The 18,558-nt window shown below is 39.5% G+C and overlaps 1 protein-coding gene across 1 annotated transcript; it reads right to left on the bottom strand.

Annotated features, from left to right (window-relative positions):
• Positions 1–284: 284 nt before the first annotated feature.
• LOC140858792 (NEDD8-activating enzyme E1 regulatory subunit AXR1-like) lies at positions 285–18,195 on the bottom strand. Its single transcript, XM_073260077.1, has 8 exons — positions 17,974–18,195; positions 16,172–16,344; positions 15,934–16,097; positions 13,497–13,607; positions 13,294–13,373; positions 13,053–13,203; positions 12,856–12,949; positions 285–433 (listed from the first exon to the last, which is right to left on the bottom strand). Exons 1-8 carry the CDS (start codon positions 18,012–18,014, stop codon positions 285–287), a joined length of 963 nt encoding a protein of 320 aa, XP_073116178.1. The 5' UTR covers positions 18,015–18,195.
• Positions 18,196–18,558: the final 363 nt, after the last annotated feature.

Genomic DNA, 18,558 nt, shown 5'->3' with positions numbered 1-18,558 from the left:
AATATATAATTGGGCTCCATCACCTTGACACAAGTACTGATTCCTTTCTTCCTTCTTCCTCTTCTAATATCCTTTCCCAGCATTATCAAGAACAAATAAGTGGAATTTAAGTTGAAATGGGACTTTAAATCTAGTATTCGCAGAGCTCTAACATCACAATGCAACAAAGGCCATGGAATAAATATCCAGGAATGTCACTGGCATTTTTGATATGTTACCACAAGAACCAATGGAAATTTTCATTTAAGCAAAAATATGATTTGAAAAAGATGCCATTAAATTTTCTATAGCACAAATGATATGAGAGGTGGAACCTTGAAAACTAATAACAGAAATGACTTCACCTTTAAAGCTGCCACCAAAACCCAGAAATCTGGCGATGTTGAGTCCACTTGAACAGCAGCATCATTGATAATTTGACAAAGATGAGAACCTAATTTGTTGGAAACAAGCATTAGCTTCCAAACGTACAATCAAGTTATCAACAATCCAATACTAATTTCCCATACCTGCACATGCAGACTTAAAAGTTAATTACATTGTGCTCATCAAGTCAAACCACCACTATAGGTGTCAATAAGTGTTAAAAGGAAGACTAAGACAAACAAATTAAATAGAACCACCAGATTGACTCATTGGGATTAGCAACACATCAAACACACAATCCCTAACCTCCCCCTGTAACTGCCAATATCAACACCACTTGGCAAGCAATGCAGCACTATTCGCTAACTACCGAAAATATCCCAATAGGAGCTTGTAATGCAATCAATTCGAATATCAATTTCCTAAAAAGCCAAGAATCTTTCTTTGGATTTCTCAATATGCTATCAGATCAAGCCTATCATGAACTTAATCTCAATTTATGCTACAACAGCCTCGGAGAATTATGAGATGTTAATGGTTTCAGAGTTTACTGCACTGGCCCATCTCATAAACCTGATAATATGATGACCTGCTCTCAATTTGCAGCATTTGGGTCACATGGTGCCTTGGTGTTTGATAATCAAATATTATGCAGAAGGCCTTCATTGACAGAGTACTCCTCATCCTCTCCATCCCCTTCTCTATTTTCATTTATAGTTTTCCTCTTTTCTTTTCTATCAACTACTTTCTCTTTTCACTATTTCTAGCTATTTAATGTGTTCTTCTATAGCTCCTACAAAAACGTTCCCTTTCAAAGACCATATTTATCATGTTCCAGTCTCATCATTGTGAGCCTAAGTGTTCCATGCCGTATTACAGCAAGATCTATATGCGACAGCAATCTAGAGCGTGACATTTTCTTTTATTTATGCTAATACATTGTTGCGGCCAATCCCCTATTGCGCCTGTCGCCGGTGAAAAGCACCTACAAAAAGAAATCCATACTGACCGAAATTGTGTCCAGCGAGGACCCTCCGATGCTTAAATCAGTGAGTGGTGAACAGCACAAAATATTTAGAATCACAAAGTATCAGCCCAGAATTGTCTTATCAAATGCTGTTCATTTATCTCCTTTTATAGACAAATAATTGGTAACCATCTGTAACGGTTAGACACGGGGTCCTGCTCGTTTCAACATTATATGATGTTGAATAGATGATTATACCCGTCACTAATCATGTTCTGGCCATTATGCGCGTTCTGCACTGGTAGTTTCAGATAAGCCGACTATATGTCGGTAATCTCAGTACATCGATCGTATATTGGTAGTCATTTATGACAGATATCAGCCCAGAATTGTCATATCAAATGCTGTTCATTTATCTCCTTTTATAGACAAATAATTGGTAACCGTCTGTAACGGTTAGACACGTGGGTCCTGCTCGTTTCAGCATTATATAATGTTGAATGGATGATTATACCCGTCACTAATCATGTTCTGGCCATTATGCGCGTTCTGCACTGGTAGTTTCAGATAAGCCGACTATATGTCGGTAATCTCAGTACATCGATCGTATGTTGGTAGTCGTGAAAATCCGAATGAGCATTGGTCGGTAACTCTGATATGCCGATGGTCATTGGTATGAGATCAGCCGAGTTGTCGTGATTAAGTTCGTTAAGGGTTGAGGTTAGCCGACTGTCAGTCGGCCAATCGATTGACAGTCAGCAGGTCGTGCTTATCAGACCGATCGAAGGTCAGAATCGGAGAGTCGGCTAAATCACCCCAACAGTTGCCCCCCACTCCCAAGTCCAAAGTAGTCTGACATGCATGTTATCACGTAGTCTGTCACGTTGGACGAAGGAAGTTGCCACATGTTGTCTCGAGCCCCGATTCAATTGCAGGCATTAATGATTTTTTGAAATACAAAAGATCTCCAGTCATTTAGTTGTTTCGATAACTATAAAATCATTATTGGGGTGTCGTTTCGGAAAGATAATTCGGCATCCGAAGAATCTGGACGATTTGATTCTGACTAGTAGATTTTGACCACGTGTCCAGATGTCGTTAGCTCTATGCCGTTCACGCGGATAATGGTGAGATGGCGTGATTTGGGAGTAGGTGCGTCGAACTGTCCGATCGATGATCGGTCTTGATGTAGCCACGTATCCACATCTGAGAAAATCCTAATTTGAATGACTTCATCTGGACCATTGAAGGATCCTATATATACAAAATCACTTTCATTTGGACTTTCTGCTTTTACATTCTTCATTCTTCTCTGCAACAGAAGATTCTGCCCCAGTGTTAGGAGCTTTCCAAGTTTCTCTGTTCTTTGCGTCATCCCTAGTTCCAGGTTGAGTTTCTATTCCTCCCTCTTAGGTTTTTGTTCTTTTTCTTCTAGGTTCTTTATTTCCAATGGCAAATAAGAAAACGAAAGCTTCATCTTTTCGGAATAGTCGGTCGGAGAATCGATCGACAATTCTCGTTCGGACCCAAAGACGAAAGTCTCTTCCTTGTCCGAGCCCAATGTCGAATGGCTCCGAAACAGTATTGTATCCTGGAGAATATCAGCTTTCTGCTCCTGGTCCGACGATCGGATGAACTCTCCTCCTCCGGATCCGGTTGCATTTTATGTCGAGGACCTTCAGACCGATCTTCGATTTTCGATTTCGGAGTTCGTTCGGAATCTTCCTGATTATTACAGTCTTTGTCCGGCTCAGCTGGCTCCGAACTCCATCCGGCTGATTATCAGCTTCGTCTTATTTTGTCGTCTTATCCGGCCAATCCTCGTCCTCTTTTTCAGGCTTTCTTTGTTCTTCGTCCTCATCTCAAGGCCAAGAGTTGGTGATTTTTCAACCCGAAGAAGGATCTTTCTTTTATCTCCGATCTTCCATCGTCCATTCATGGATGGAAGAATCAATTTTTCTTCATTTCTTCTTCATCTCCTTCGAGCTTTCCTTCACGCTGGTGCGATCTGAGAACCAGCCCCAACGAGCATAGTCGGATTGATACCATCGATCGGGAAAACTTTCTCCGATTTAAAGATATGAAAGTTCCACCGCAACGAGAGCTGATGACAGAGCAGGCTCTTTATGATGCCGGACTTAGTTCGGTAACTTCTTTAGGTATAGCATAATCAGTCACATCACTTTTCTTTTTGTTTGTTTTTGAATTTTATACTAAACTTTATCTTTTGATTGTAGTCATGCGGACGAGAGCATGAGTTTCGACTGCCGACATCCGCCTACATGCTGCCAAGAAGAGGACAGCGACCGACGCTGGATCATCCCGACCATCGAAAAGAAGTCGGATCGATTCCCAGTCGGTACCGACAGGGGAACCCGACATTCCGTCAGTGACAGCTCCCGAGCCGGTTATAGTGTTGTCGGCTCCGACAACGCTTCCTCCAATCAAAGTGCCGTCAACTGGAGTCGGGACGACGAGAGACGAAGATGCCGCGGTAGAACCATCAACAGCTCCATCAGTGGGGGTGCGGGCCGAATCAGAAATCGTGACTGAACCTGAACAATCTGCTGCGCCAGCTGTTCCTCCGGTAGAGCGATCTCAGGCGCAGTCAAGCATCGATTTTGTAACAGTCTCAAGCGCACGACCGCCGACTGGGACTGGGGCAAGGCGTCGGCTACTTCTGCCGATGACGAATCATCTACGGGCCTCCCACCCTCTTTGACATCCGAATCTCCGCCGATGAGTCGGCTTTGGCCAATTCGTCATTGACCAGACGACTCATCGAAACTACACTTCTCCCAACTGATAGGGAGAACAGGAGAAATCGGACAGTGTCCGAAATATTTTTTTCATTTTATCCGATGATGCTTGGGGTGAGTCAACAGGATTTTTTTTTTTGATCCGACTTGTCTTTTCCTTTCAATGGGCACACGATATATACGCTCTAGAGAGCGGATATCGAAAGATTGCCGATCTTCGTCGGGCATGGATGGACAAAGTGGCGGCCGCCAACACCGAAAAGACTGCTGCCGTTGAACAGCTTCAAACAGCAGCTGAACGGGAGAAGATGCTCCAAGAAGAGATCTTCCGTATGACGGCCGACCTGCGGTCCTCCAAAGCCGAACTTGAGTTGGCTCGTCAGAGCATCGCATCTCTCGAATCCCGAATCAAGAGCAAGAAGCATTCCATCAGTCGGCTTCGGAGAGAGAGACGGATGCATCAAGGAGCTTGAAGCGGAGCACAAAAGGCATCGAGCCACCATGGAGAGGCTGGCACTGGTCGATGCAGAGTCAGCTTCCGTGAAAGAAGAAACTGAGTCGGCGAGAGGTGCTTTGAGTCTGGCCATCGAGAATTTCAAAGATTCAAAAAATTCAAGGATGAAATTCTCGAGGAAGGATTTGCCTCCTACTGTCTCGGATACAAGGACGATAAAGATGCTATCGAGAGATTGTATCCGGACTTGGAACCTGAGCAGCATCATCCCTCCTAGTTCGGGAGAAGAGATTGCTGAAGAGACCACCGTGCCGACTGAAGGAGATGCACCGACTGCACCAGAACTTGCTCCCACCACCGAACCAGTTCCAACCACCGAAGTACCGGAGCAAGATGATGAAGAAGCCGACTGGTGATCGGTGTAATACTTTTTCTTTTTTCTTGTAACTAGATAGTCCAATTTTGTAATCAGACCTTTGGGTCCAATTTTGTAATCTTTTTCTTCAATGAATGAAAAGAAATTTCTTGAGTACAGAATCTAATGTCGTTAAATAATAGTCGAATTTTCAATCATCCATTATTGAATTGAATGTCGTCCTCTAATCATAATAGAGTTTGTCTGCTAGTTGGATGTCAGCCAACTTAGCTTACATATATTTTAGGTATCTGATAGATGGTGATAAGCCGAATATCCTTCGACTGACCGTAGTCAAGTCGGTGTATTTCCTACTCAACCGGAGTCGAGTCGGCATAATATTCCGTTTAGTTAAAACTAAGTCGGCATTCGACTGAAGTCAATTTTTACAATGAAAAACCGAGATATAGTCGGTAAGTCGGTTTTTACAATGAAAAATCGAGATATAGTTGGTAAGTCGATTTTTACAATAAAAAATCGAGATATAGTTGGTAGAAAATGACTGATTATTTGTCGGTCTAATGTCATTTTGTAGATAACTTGTGGATGACTGAAGCTTCCATGATTCTGAATCCCAATATTTCATTTCGAATGTCATACATGTGAACAACTTTATTGATAGTACATCTTCAAATTACCGATATTCCAAGTTCGAGAAATAACCATCCCATCAAGGGCTTCTAGTCGATATACTCCCGGTCGAAGTGTTTCGATTATTCTGTAAGGTCCTTCTCAGTTCAGAAATAATTTTTCCTAATCTAGAGGCTTTGAAACTTTGACTTTTCTTAGGACCAGGTCTCCTAAACGAAAGACCATCAGCTTGACCTTTTCATTGTAATACCGGGCTATTCATTATCGATATGCTGCCATCCGAACTTAAGCTTGCTGTCAGATTTTCGAAAGTTTAGGTCAGCTCTCCGACATTCAGAATTGCTCGGCTTATTATACTGCTCCACTCTTGTTGATGGTAATCCGATCTCAAGTGAAATCATCGCCTCCGTCCTATAGGCTAGATTGAATGGTGATTCTATCGGTATACGAGTTGTCTGATATGCCCATAAGATCGGATATAATTCTTTTATCCAGAGACTTTTAGCTTCATTCAATCTGATCTTGAGACTATATAGGATTGTTCGGTTTGTTACTTCCACTTCACCGTTGGATTGTGGATGGCCGACTGATGTGATTGTGTGTAATATGAAATTTTGCACAAAACTCTTTGAAGTTCTGATTGTCGAATTGTCGACCATTGTCGGTGATGATCGTGTGCGATAGATTGAATCTATATATGATTGACTTCTGAATGAAGTCTTCCATCTTACTTTCAGTGATTTGTGTCAAGGATTCAGCTTCTACCCATTTGATGAAATAATCGATGACAACTATAAATTTTTTCTGATCGGATGTCGGAGAAAAATGATCAAGTATGTCGATTCCTCATTGTGCGAAGGATCATGATGCAACAATTGATGTCAGCTGACTGACCGATTGATGTTGTATGTTAGCATACTTCTTGACATGTTCATATCTTCGACAAGTTCAGCTGCATCTTTCTTCATGATGAACCAATAATATCCTTATAAGACTTATTAGCTAATGATTTGCCCCCGAAGTAATTTCACAAATCTCTTTATGAACTTTTCGAAATGCGTAGTCGCATCCGTCAGTTTTAGACACTTCAATAAAGAAAGAAAGAATGATCTTTTATAAAATTATCCATTCATCAAAATGTACTGTGAGCTATCCATCGTAGCCATTTGGCTTCTGAAGGATTTGCAGATCGAATTCTATCAGTCAAGTACTGGATGATCGGATCCATCCAGCTTGGCTCATCATCGATTTGTAGCACTTCTTCGACTTTATCAACGCTCGGTTGTTCAAGACATTCCGATGAACGTCCGATTCCAGCGAGTTGAATGAAGTGATTATAAATCGGCAAAATACGTCAGCTCGAGAATTCTCTGTTCTTGGAATGTGAAAGATCTCAAAATATTTTAAAATCGATATAAATCTTTACTTTCTAAAGATACTTCATCATAACGAGGTCTCGAGCTTCAAACTCGTCCTTAACTTGCCCGATAATCAACTGAGTCGGTAAACGCCTTTAGGTTGTCAATGTCAAGCTCTTTGACAATCTTCAAACCAGCTAAGAGAGCTTCATACTCGACTTGATTATTTGAAGCTTTAAAATTAAACCAAAGACATATTCGATTACAATCCCTTCGAAATTGGTAAGGATGAGACCAGCTCCACTGCCTTATGCATTGGATGCTCCATCAATATGTAACACCCACACCAATGTTAAGTTGGCCTCAGGAGTTTCAACTTGCTTTAATTTATCGTTGGATTAATCCTCAGAGTTATTGTCAGATATAGAACACTTAACGACGAAATCGGCCAAAAATTATACCTTCATGACGTCGTAGACGATATTGAATATCAAACTCGCTGAGTTTTATAGCCCACTTTGCCATTTCATCCTGAAATATCAGGTCGGTATAAAATTACCTTCAACGGCTGATCTGTCAAAACGACTATAGAATGTGCTTGAAAGTACGAACGAAGTCGCTGTGATGATATAATTAGAGCATAGATCATTTTCTTCACTCTTGAATATCTTATTTCAGCATTATGAAGAACCTTGTTGGTATAATAAATTGACCATTGAATTCGATTTTCATCTTTCTGGATGAGTACCGAACTAACCGCTTATGTCAAAGTCGCTAGATAGAGATATAAAATTCTCCCACTTTCGATTTTGTAAGTAATGACGGAGATGTCAGATATCTTTTTAAATCTTCGAAGGATTGTCGGCACTCGTCTGACCATGAGAAGTATTTTGTTTGTCTCAAAATCTTGAAGGACAAACATCTTTTTGCCGACCTTGAGATAAATTGACTAAGTGCGATGATCCTTCCATTAAGTTTTGTATCTCTTTTTTGGAGCTTGGATGCTTCATATTGATGATAGCTTTTATTTTCTCGGGATTGGCTTCAATTCCTCATTGTGACACAAGAAATCCAAGAAATTTTTTAAAAATTACTCCAAATGCACACTTAATCGAATTCAATTTCATCTGATATCGTCGAAGTATGCCGAAGGATTCTTCAAATCCCGAACATGATCAGAAGTTTAAAGACTTTTCACCATCATATCATCAACGTAGACTTTCATATTTCGTCCGATTTGTGTCTTAAATAGTTTGTTGACTAGCCGTTGATAAATAGCTCCGACGTTTTTTAAACCGAACGATATTACTTTATAACAATAGACGCCTTTGTTGATTATGATTATGAAGGCAGTGTGCTCCTTATCTTTGAATGTCATCCGAATCTGATTATAACCCGCAAAGGCGTCTATGAAGCTTAAAAGTCGGTGTCCCGAAGTCACATCAATTAGTTGGTCGATTTTTGACAAAGAAAAATTATCTTTTGGACAAAGCTTCATTTAGATTTATGTAGTCGATGCAGATTCTTTATTTTTTATTGATTTTTTTCACCATCACTACATTGACGAGCCAATCGAGATAATTAGCTTCTCTGATAAAGCTAGCTGCGAGGAGCTTGTCGATCTCTTCGTCGATAACCTTCTGCCTTTCAAGAGCAAAAGATCATTTTTTTTATTTCACCGATCTAATACTAAGATCAATGTTCAACCGATGAGCTATTACTTCCGAAAGAATTTCTAGCATATTGGTTGCCGACCAAACAAAAATATCGACGTTTGCTCTTAGTAGATTCACCAGTTGTTGCCGCTTCGGATCAGACAATTACAACCCAATTTGGACCATCTTTTCAGGATCTTCTTCTTTTAACGGGATAGAAACCAGTTGCTCGGCTGGTTCACCCCTTTCTTCATTTTCTCTTTGGTCTAATTTATCAACGGACAAAGAATCTTCGGATTGATTATTCTTTGTAGAGATCAAAAAGCAACGTTGATCAAGTTGTTGATCTTCACGCATTTTTCTGACTCCATTTTTTGTTGGGAATCAGACCAGTAAATGATCTTATGTTGAAACTACTACTCTCAAGGCACTAAGTCCGGATCGTCCAAGTATGGCATTGTAAGCCGACGAAACTCGAACGACTATGAACGTCAGGAGAACAATACTTTGTTGTGGATCTGTTCCTACGATTAGTGAGAGAGTAATTTTTCTTCCACAGTAACTGCATCTTCAGTAAAACCAACTATAGCATAGACTCTTCTGAGTCGATCAGTCGGTAATCGCAATCGAAAAAAAGTCAAAAAGAACATCAGTTGAGCTTTCATTATCAACTAAAATTTTTTTACATTATAGTTTGCTATCGTCGTCGAGACGACAGCATCATCAGAGTTTGTATTCTCCTAACATTATCTTTTGAAAAAAAATTACATTGTCAAGTCGTCATTTCTTTACCGACTCTTTTTCAAAAGTTGCCCCCCAATCTTTCGATCGCCCCAAAGATCATATTGATTACTCCCGCCGTTGGCCGATTGTTGAACGTTCCTCAACTTGTAGCTAAAGCTGTTGGTCGGTGAGAAGTTGAGTCAGACGATCTCATTAAAATTTTTTGAGGTAGTCATATCGAATCAGAGCCTCTATTTCGTCTCTGAGTTGAATATACTGATCGGTATCGTGATCGTGATCACGATGAAACCGACAGCATTTCTTCTTGTCACGACTCTTCGATGGCACTTTCATCAGTGGGAGATGTCGAAGATACTCCTCTCCTTCAATCTCTATTAAGATCTGCGCACGAGGAGCAAAAAGAAAAATATAAGAGTCATACCTGTTGTCAAAATTACTCGACTTTGGACTCCGTTGATGAGGTGAAGCTCGCTTATTGGTAGTTGACCAATTTGGTTCGATCGGAGCTTCAGTTTTCTTTTACTTCTTTTTCTGACTTTTTTCTTCTGTCTGGCACCGATCAGAAGCACCTTCATCCATGCGAAAATACTTGTATGCGCGCTCTAAGAGTTCAGCATAGGTCCGAAGGAGTCTTATCCAGAGAATAAGTGAATCTGGATCTCCTCAGATCCCTCTTCATGGCCGATATGGCCATATCTTCATTAAGGTCCCTGACCTCAAGTGTGGCCGCATTGAAGCTAGCCACGAAATCCCTCAATGTCTCTGTCTCGTCTTGTTTGATGGAGAAGAGACTGTCTGATGTCCGTGGCACCTTTTGGCTAGTGCTGAAATGGACCACGAAAGATTACTCAAGCTGCTCGAAGGAGTTTATGCTCTCCGACTAAAGTCCAGAATATCAGGCTCGAGCAGCCTTCCGAATAGTTGCCAGAAAGCCAATACATGGAGGACGTCGGTTACCCCCTGGATTATCATGAGAGCCTTGTAGCTCTAGGTGATCAATTAGGTCGATGGAGCTGTCGTATGGCTCCATCAGCGGCATCTTGAATCGAGACAGCATCGGCTCATCCAAGATGCGCTGAGAAAGGGATTGGACAATGTGAAAGTCAGTCGTTGGAAGACTTCCGACCTTCCACCTGAAATCAGACAAGTTGATGGTCGATCTCCTTGAACTTGCACTCGTAGTCGTCGAGCCACTGTTGCTGAGATAATCCGGGGGTAGAGTCCCCTGAAGAATTTGAGGATGGAGGTGTACGCGGCCTTTTCCCCTTCTTGATACTCTGTACATGGGAAGGAGAAAAAGATCGCCGTGAAGGATAAGCGGTGTGACGGAAATATCGAGAACGCGGTTGCTCGACTCGATGAGAGTGCCAAGACGACCGTCGTTCTGAAGATGAAGAGGTGAACGTCGTGGAGAACGACGGCTGTGCCTAAATGGCACTGAATGAGCCACCAACTCTTTCGCCTACGGTTGCTACTGTTGCTGTGTCTGTTGTTGTTGGAGATTGTGGACCACCTCCGTCAACACCTTCATTTGCTGCATTAAAGCAGCAATTTGTGCGTCCGTAGTAATTATTGGACACGAAGAGCTAGACTCTGCGAATGGAGGTGAGGGAGGAAGATCTTTTCGATGGAAAGATTGCCTCACTGATCCTGTTGAATGTTGAGCTCTGGTCTTGCCATGATTGCTTGTATTCTCCCCCTACCTGACGTACCAATCTGTTGCGGCCAATCTCCTGTTACGTCTGTCGTCGGTGAAGAGCACCTGCAAAACAAAGTCCACACTGATCGAAATTGTGTCCGACAAGAATCCTGCGATGCTTAAGTCAGTGGAAAGTGGTGAATAGCAGATAAGTATTTAGAATGGCAGAATATCAGTTTAGAATTGTCTTACCAAATGCTGTTCATTTACCTCTTTTTATAGACGAATAGTTGGTAACCGTCTGTAACGGTTAGACATGTGGGTCCCGCTCGTTCCGACATTATATGATCGTGGGAATGATAGTTATACCGGTCACTGATCATGTTCTGGCCATTATGCGCTTTCTACACTAGTAGTTTCAGATAAGCCGACTATATGTCGGTAATCTCAGTACATCGATCGTATGTCGGTAGTCGTAAAAATCCGAATGAGCATCGATTGATAATTCTGATATGTCGATGGTCATTGGTCTGAGATCAACAGTTGTCGTGGTTAAGTTCGTTGATGGCTGAGGTTAGCCGACTGTCAGTTGGCCAACCGATTGACAATCGGCAGGTCGTGCTTATCAGGCCGATCGAAAGTCAGAATCGGAAAGTCGGCTAAATCGCCCCAACATACATCACTAAAAAAAAATACTCAGAATTTAAGAATTGCATTAGAGAGTTTATTCCATGTCATCCAAACCATTCCATTAGTAATTCAGGCACATGCATGCATGCACCACTAGCATGCTTTTATTGCTATATCAGGCACAAGCACCGACATAAATTATACTGATAACTGCCTTGTTTATATACAAATATATGGCACTATTAGAATAGTGAAAGTAAATTGAATTGATCAAATCACATAGGAAAGCTTGTCTTATATATTAGCAAACATACCAATAGAGGCAGCTACTTACACCAACAGCCACAGACAAACAACTGCACGGGCATGCATGCATCCATACAAGCATATTTGTAGGTATAAAACTAAAAACCTGATCAGCCTTTATAACACATACAAATTGGCTAGCATTATGTTTCACAAAAGTATACTTTTGGAGGACAAAAGACTCACAATAAAGTAGAATAATTGTACATAAATCAAGATTTTAAATCCCATGGAATAGAGGTACCCCGATATCTCTATGAAATGGGACAACCCGCTGTCCTATCCCATCTTATCCCAACAATTATCTCAATAGATATCTTCTATCTCTCTCCTTTTCTTCTTTCCTTTCTTTCTTTCTTTTTCCTTCTTTTCTTTCTTTTTCTTCTACCTTCCTTTCTTCCCTTTCATTTTTCTTTTTTTCTTATTACTTCCCTTCTTTTTTTTCCTTTTCTTCTTTCTCTTTCCTTTCTTCCTTCTTTCCTTCCTTTCTTTTTCTTCTTCCTCTCTTTCTTTCATTTTTATTCTTCTTCTTTCCTTTCACCTTCTCCTTTTCATCTTTCTTTCTTTCTTTCCTCTTTCTTCTTCTCTCCCTACACAGATGGATTTCGGAGTCCCGATCTTGTCCCGATCCTTTTTTCTCATAGGAATGGGATAGGACGACCAGGACACCCCCCATCTCGCTGGGACATAAAAACTTGGCATGAATCTTGTAGCAAAATTAGATGTTTACCGTAGTCACAGTCCTCCTTAAAAGTGGAAATCCTAAATGAAAGATTTGCAGCACAAGGAAGCTCAGTTTTTTTGGGGAAAAAACGCTGCATTGTCTCAAGAAGGTGAAAATTCCCATTTTTTACAACAGACTATAACTTATTATGATGATAAAATTAACTCCATAGTTACCCAGAGGTTATGCATTTCATTTCAATGATATAAATATAAATATTGATCTTCAGATAAAAACATCAACTTACTAATTCCTCGAGGAGTGGAGACTTTAAATGAGGCTTCAATAGCTTCTTTATAATTATCTTCATCTAAATTAAGCATGTGAGCTTTTATTAGATCCTATAGAGAGAGGGGAAAGGTTGATCAATATGCATGGTAATCAAGTTACTGAACAAAATGAAGAGTGAAGAACAAATTATTTAGAATATCTGCATGCCAATACCTTAAATTCCTTTTTCTCTTGTCTAGTTGATGGCAAGCATCCATCATGTGCATCAGCCCATTTCTCAGCAAGCCTAACAAGAATAACTATATATGGTGTATGTTTGTGTACAACTGGATCTGTCACACTTAAATCAATGGTCTTTGCAAACCTGTAGAAAATTTGTCAATGTCAGCAATGGCTATGACAAATTAACAATACTTATACAGGCTATCAGTTGTGGAAGGCAAGCAATACTTACTGTTTGAGCTCAGGCCATGGGTTGTGAAGGCGGAGATCATCTAGGAAATGGTCAGGTTTTGACTCAATCACATTGTGCTCCTATTCATAGATAGAGGGAGTAATGGATTTTGTCCAATTGACTAAGGGCACAGCTTTTCTGGAAAACTTTTGGAATAAATATTAAAGCAGTAACAGAAGTCAGGTTTATGCCCATCAGATTACCTTCAAACTGATTCGGACAAGCCCAGTGAGACCATATGAGCGTGCAACAACCAATATGACATTCGCTTGCCTACAGATCTTATCCAACTTTAATAATGAATTTTCCAACAACTGCCATGCCAAAGGTTTAGCTTTGAGTTACCAAATATTAGTAAAAAGATTTAAATATTTAGGCCATCAGCATTAAGATTCAAGAAAAAATTATTTAACAAATATTATTAAATTTCATTTTAAAACTATAGAAGTTGGATGTGTGAAGTATTTAGTTTCACTTATGATGTAGGATGCTGACATGATACCAATTGTTTTTACCTTTAGAAAACAGATTTTAGATGAGATTGGTAAGCAAACAGGCATCTTGTAGGCCTATCTGGCTATCTCCATAATGTTCGTACTACCAATGGTTGTAAACCAATTGGTAGCCCATAATGTGGATGACAAGACAAACCATTGCTATTCTTGTAATAAACAAATAAGTTCAACATTAGCATCAACTAGTATTGGAAACTTGTGAATCAGTATCAGATGCATAGCTTCCATCTATTGCTCTTCAAGAGATGTAGATCGGCCCTCCAAAAACTTATCTACAACAACTGCTAAGATCTGAAAGTCATAATTCAGATCTGACTTTCAGACGACTGAAATTTCTGGTAACATGCAGGAAAGTATTCAGTTAATACAAAAGTAAGTATTTAAGCCTCAAGTTGACTTTAAGGAACCAAATTTCAAGAATAAAGTGGATATTAGAAGAAAGAAAAAGGTCTTATTAGTTTCAATTGAAATCCGCATTCCAAGCTTAGTTGTACTTCTAATAGTCCTATGACTCCCCAAAACATCCCAAAGACAATAAGCCATCATACTTATCCAATAGACACTAATAAAAGAAAAGAAAAAAATAGTTTAGGAAGGCCTCTCCCATTGTTCTCTTTCTTTAATTTCTTCTTTCTTTCTCTTTTCCCCTTTTCCTGTTGTTTTTCGTATTCTCCTATTCTTTAGCCTACTTTCCTGCAGCCAGGAGGGGTCTGAAATCTAAGATATCCATCCAATATAGGGGATGGGGCACACACCCACCCTGCTTCTTATTGATTGGTCTAGGGTCCACATACTTGGCTAACTAATCCCTGCTGACTTGGATAAGTGGTTCAGTCATTTGGATAAGGAACAAACCCCTCCTAATTCTTCTTGATTGATCTAGGGTTCGTATACTTCGCCAACTAATCCACAATGACCTGGACTCAATTGGATGCGGACCAAAATAAGTCTGGAAAGGACCACTGCAAGTATTAATCCTGGCTGTTAAGCGAACAAAGAATGAAACACTAACCTAAAACACCTCAAAAAGGTGAACTTAGCGTAGATGGAACCTTGATCTTTTGATTGACTGACTAAAAACTCCTAAAAGCAAATTAACTTAAAATTTCACTTTATGGTGTGCAAGTCAACCTCCTCTATCCCATATGCAAAATCATCATTCCAGACTAAATCCATTAGCCATGTTGCTACATGATTATGTCTATTAGTACTTATCCTAGAAAAATATTTCAATTTGATTATTCAAGTTGCGTTCCTAATAGGGACTCTAACATTAAGCTAGAGAGTCACATACATACATAACTATTTGGGTGTTGTTCAGTTTATCTATGACATCCAAAATTTGCATTAGCTATTATATGTCCATCAATAAATAAATAAAAGCCAACAATCCATGCACATCATTTGCCCGATCCTTAGTTCCATCCCTCTTGTGAAATGATACAAATGCATGTTCCGCCCTCACTTGATTCATTACTACCTGTCCATGGGAGAACAGCATTTTTTTCATATCAACACTCTGTTCATCACTTTCCTACTGCTAAGAATGCTTGGTTAGGCATCAAACACTTAGAACACCATCTGAAGGTCACCAACTACAGAACTGACATATAATTTACCAAACAGATTTTTATCTATCATCTATTCATTGATGATAACAGCCTCTGTATCCAGTGTTAGTTGTTAATTTTTTTGTTAGAAATAATCTATTCTTCTTCTGCCCCTTTATTAGATCATGGTCAATATATCTTTCATCCCCTTTTGTCTCTTCATGACCGTCCAAAATTAAATCAATGTTTCTTCTTCATTCAAAATTACTTCCCTTTTCTAGCCTATGAAATAACAATAAATTTTATATTTTAGGGATCAATAAAATAATAATATATCTCTTTTCCATGGTTTTCATATTATCAACATGGCATTGTGAGGAACACCAAAGAACTATGTTCACCCCTTCATGAGACCAGAACCATGTGCATCAGGATGTCTACCGAAAGCATGCCAAACTATTCTATTTTATAGCTATAAAATGTCAACTACATTAAGGACTACAAATAAGTGCACGCTTATGCACAAAATTTTGAAGAAAAAAAAGAGAATCTAAGAAAAAAATAGAGCAGCATACCTGTGTTGCTATCACTAATGTAAACTGAGCAAAAAAAGATGGATTTGTTTCTATTAAGGTATCAGGAGACTCCTCAACAAACTTGGCTTTAACAGCATCATTTAGCTCTTTCAGAAAAGAACATACACATTTTGCCTTCGATTGCCCCAGGCTTTCCTCATCCACTGACAATTTCCAAAAAGTGTTAGTACATGAACGAAAGCATGTTGAAGTTATAAAATGCAAGAGATGAGCATACACATAAAATTGTTCCCAAGATCATATGCTTCCACTTTAGACCCATCAACCACAGTGATACTTCCAATACCACCTAGAACAAGATTTTTCAGAGCTTCAGATCCGGTAGGACCACAATTAAGCAAGCATATGCTCGCTTTCTCCAATGCTGCTTGTCCTTGTTCTCCCCAAATCCTGCAATTTAAATGAAATTTTGATAATAAGAAACAATACATAAAAGGTTTTTACTAAGTAGTGGAAAACTAAGGCACATAAAGAATAGAGCACTATATACATACATACATACATATACATATACATATATATACACACACACACACACATATACATATATATACATACATATATACATATACATACATACATATATACATATACATATGTATAGGTATATACATATATATATGTATGTGTATATACATATATATATACATACATATATATACATACATACATACACATATACATATACATATGAATAGGTATATATATATACATCCGTGTATATACACGTATGTGTATATACACATACGTGTATATATACACTTAAAAACCACACTTTTCCTACAATATTGATCGAGTGGCAGTTCAGATAAGAGTATGCATTAAGCATATCATAGCACAAACAAAAAGCTCAAAGAAAAAAAAACAAGTTGAGAATTTTGACTGCATCATCTACAGAGAATGGATTAAGATATATATATAAATATATATATGACCACCATGCTGTCTAGAAACTGAGTCAATTGAAATTAAGTTAGAACCAACAAAGATGTGGAGTTATCTTATACTTTTTATCATTAAAAACTAAAAAAACACATAAACACCCTTCTCTTTGCTATGAATTGAATAGATAAGCTCAGTTCTAAACTTGTGCCTGTGTGCCCTCCTGATTGCACATACTCGTGCAGGAACTAGAACATATATGTATTTTTAACAAGACATGGATCTGTTGAAGTGGCAACATGTACAGCAAACGAACAGCATAGAAGCAACTTGAGCAAAGTGGCAGTCAATATTAATCTCCTTGATCAGCTCATAAGCACCAGATTTTTGATTATTTGATTGCTTTAATGACGATGAATCAAAGTGCAGAATTTAAAACATTTTAGAGAGAAGATACCACAGATGGGCAACCTCAACATTACTGTTTAACCACGTCTGATCCTGTTACACGTTTTTATGGGAAATAACATAACAAAAGAAAGAAAGCCAAGGAAGAATTGAATAGAAGATAAATCAAAATTGTAATTTTTTTGGTTTAAGGGGAACGATTCGAGAAGAGCGCTTGAGGACTAACGCTGTGGGGGTTAAATCATGCGTAATGTAATTCACCATAAGAAAATTCATGCAGGACATCAAAATCTATCTACCTATCTCCATGACCGTGACCGACCGAACTGTCATCGTTCATCAATCTTAAAGTTTGCGGGAACAGGAGGACCAATTAAGTCCAAGATGTCGCTAAAGAAATAGGTTTAGAAGAAACATCCGCACATCAAAATCTTGATCTTGATGTTGTGATCACTCAAAAAGTATGTCTTTATCCTTTTCTGGGACAGCTCCATACATGGAGCAACCAACTCTCGAATCGCAAGAAGGGTTCAAAGATTATTGGGCCAAAAACTAAAAAAAAAACTTTCTACGGTTTGAAGGCTGAAACTATCGACTTAGAAGTGAGTGGGAATCTCCGGTTAGGAACTTAGGGCAAGAAGAGAATGCCAATAAACGGCAAGAGAGAGTGCAAGAGAGTTCTATGCCATCGTTATGAGACTGGAGAAGAGAAAGGGGTACAGGCGGTACCTGAGCTGGCGATCGTATTTGGTCTTCGATTCTGCGGCCATCGTCGGAGTGGGAAAGGGGAAGGGAGAGATTGGAGAGAAAACTCTCAGCTTTTGGGGTTTTTGGTGGAGGCAAAAAAAATGGTAAAGAAAGATGAGCTTCTGGTGGGGCTTTAAACAGAGAACAGGGACTCGGTCGGAGAAACACGATTTGGTCCGATCACGCTCGGCATTTAAGGCTCGGGCCCAGCGGGTAGAATCGTACATGACAGAGCGTTATGGCTTCACTTCGCGTGCAGGCGAAGCGATCGAGTACTAATAATATCGGCGGTGATTTTTGCGGGCGGTCGGGCGGACTTCTATGGATATTAGACCCGCCCTTGATAGGATTTGTCATGGGGTTATACCATCTCATGTTTATGCTCGAAATTTCTTGCAAGATACGCAAGGAGGCAAATCACGGCGAGCATTATTTAGATGTTCTATTTTTCCATTAAGAGAGCCCACGTCATTATAGTTCCAACTTGAATTTTTTAGAATCAGAAGAAGCAAATGATCTCTTCAAATTTAATTCTTGAATAAAATCTTCAGCCAACCACCGACGATC

The sequence above is a fragment of the Elaeis guineensis genome, chromosome 6, assembly GCF_000442705.2.
Source record: "Elaeis guineensis isolate ETL-2024a chromosome 6, EG11, whole genome shotgun sequence".
NCBI classification, from domain to species: domain Eukaryota; kingdom Viridiplantae; phylum Streptophyta; class Magnoliopsida; order Arecales; family Arecaceae; genus Elaeis; species Elaeis guineensis.
Note: the sequence above shows the minus strand (reverse complement) of the source record. Positions and strands in the feature narration are given on the sequence as shown.

Bases quoted from the DNA above. Each gene is read 5' to 3' on its own strand.
- LOC140858792 (XM_073260077.1), bottom strand. From the start codon at position 18,014: ATGGCCGCAGAATCGAAGACCAAATACGATCGCCAGCTCAG. The intron at 16,345-17,973 runs GTACCGCCTGTA...TTTAAATTGCAG, and splicing joins AAATACGATCGCCAGCTCAG to GATTTGGGGAGAACAAGGAC. The intron at 13,608-15,933 runs GTATGCTGCTCT...TTGGCATGGCAG, and splicing joins CATTAGTGATAGCAACACAG to TTGTTGGAAAATTCATTATT.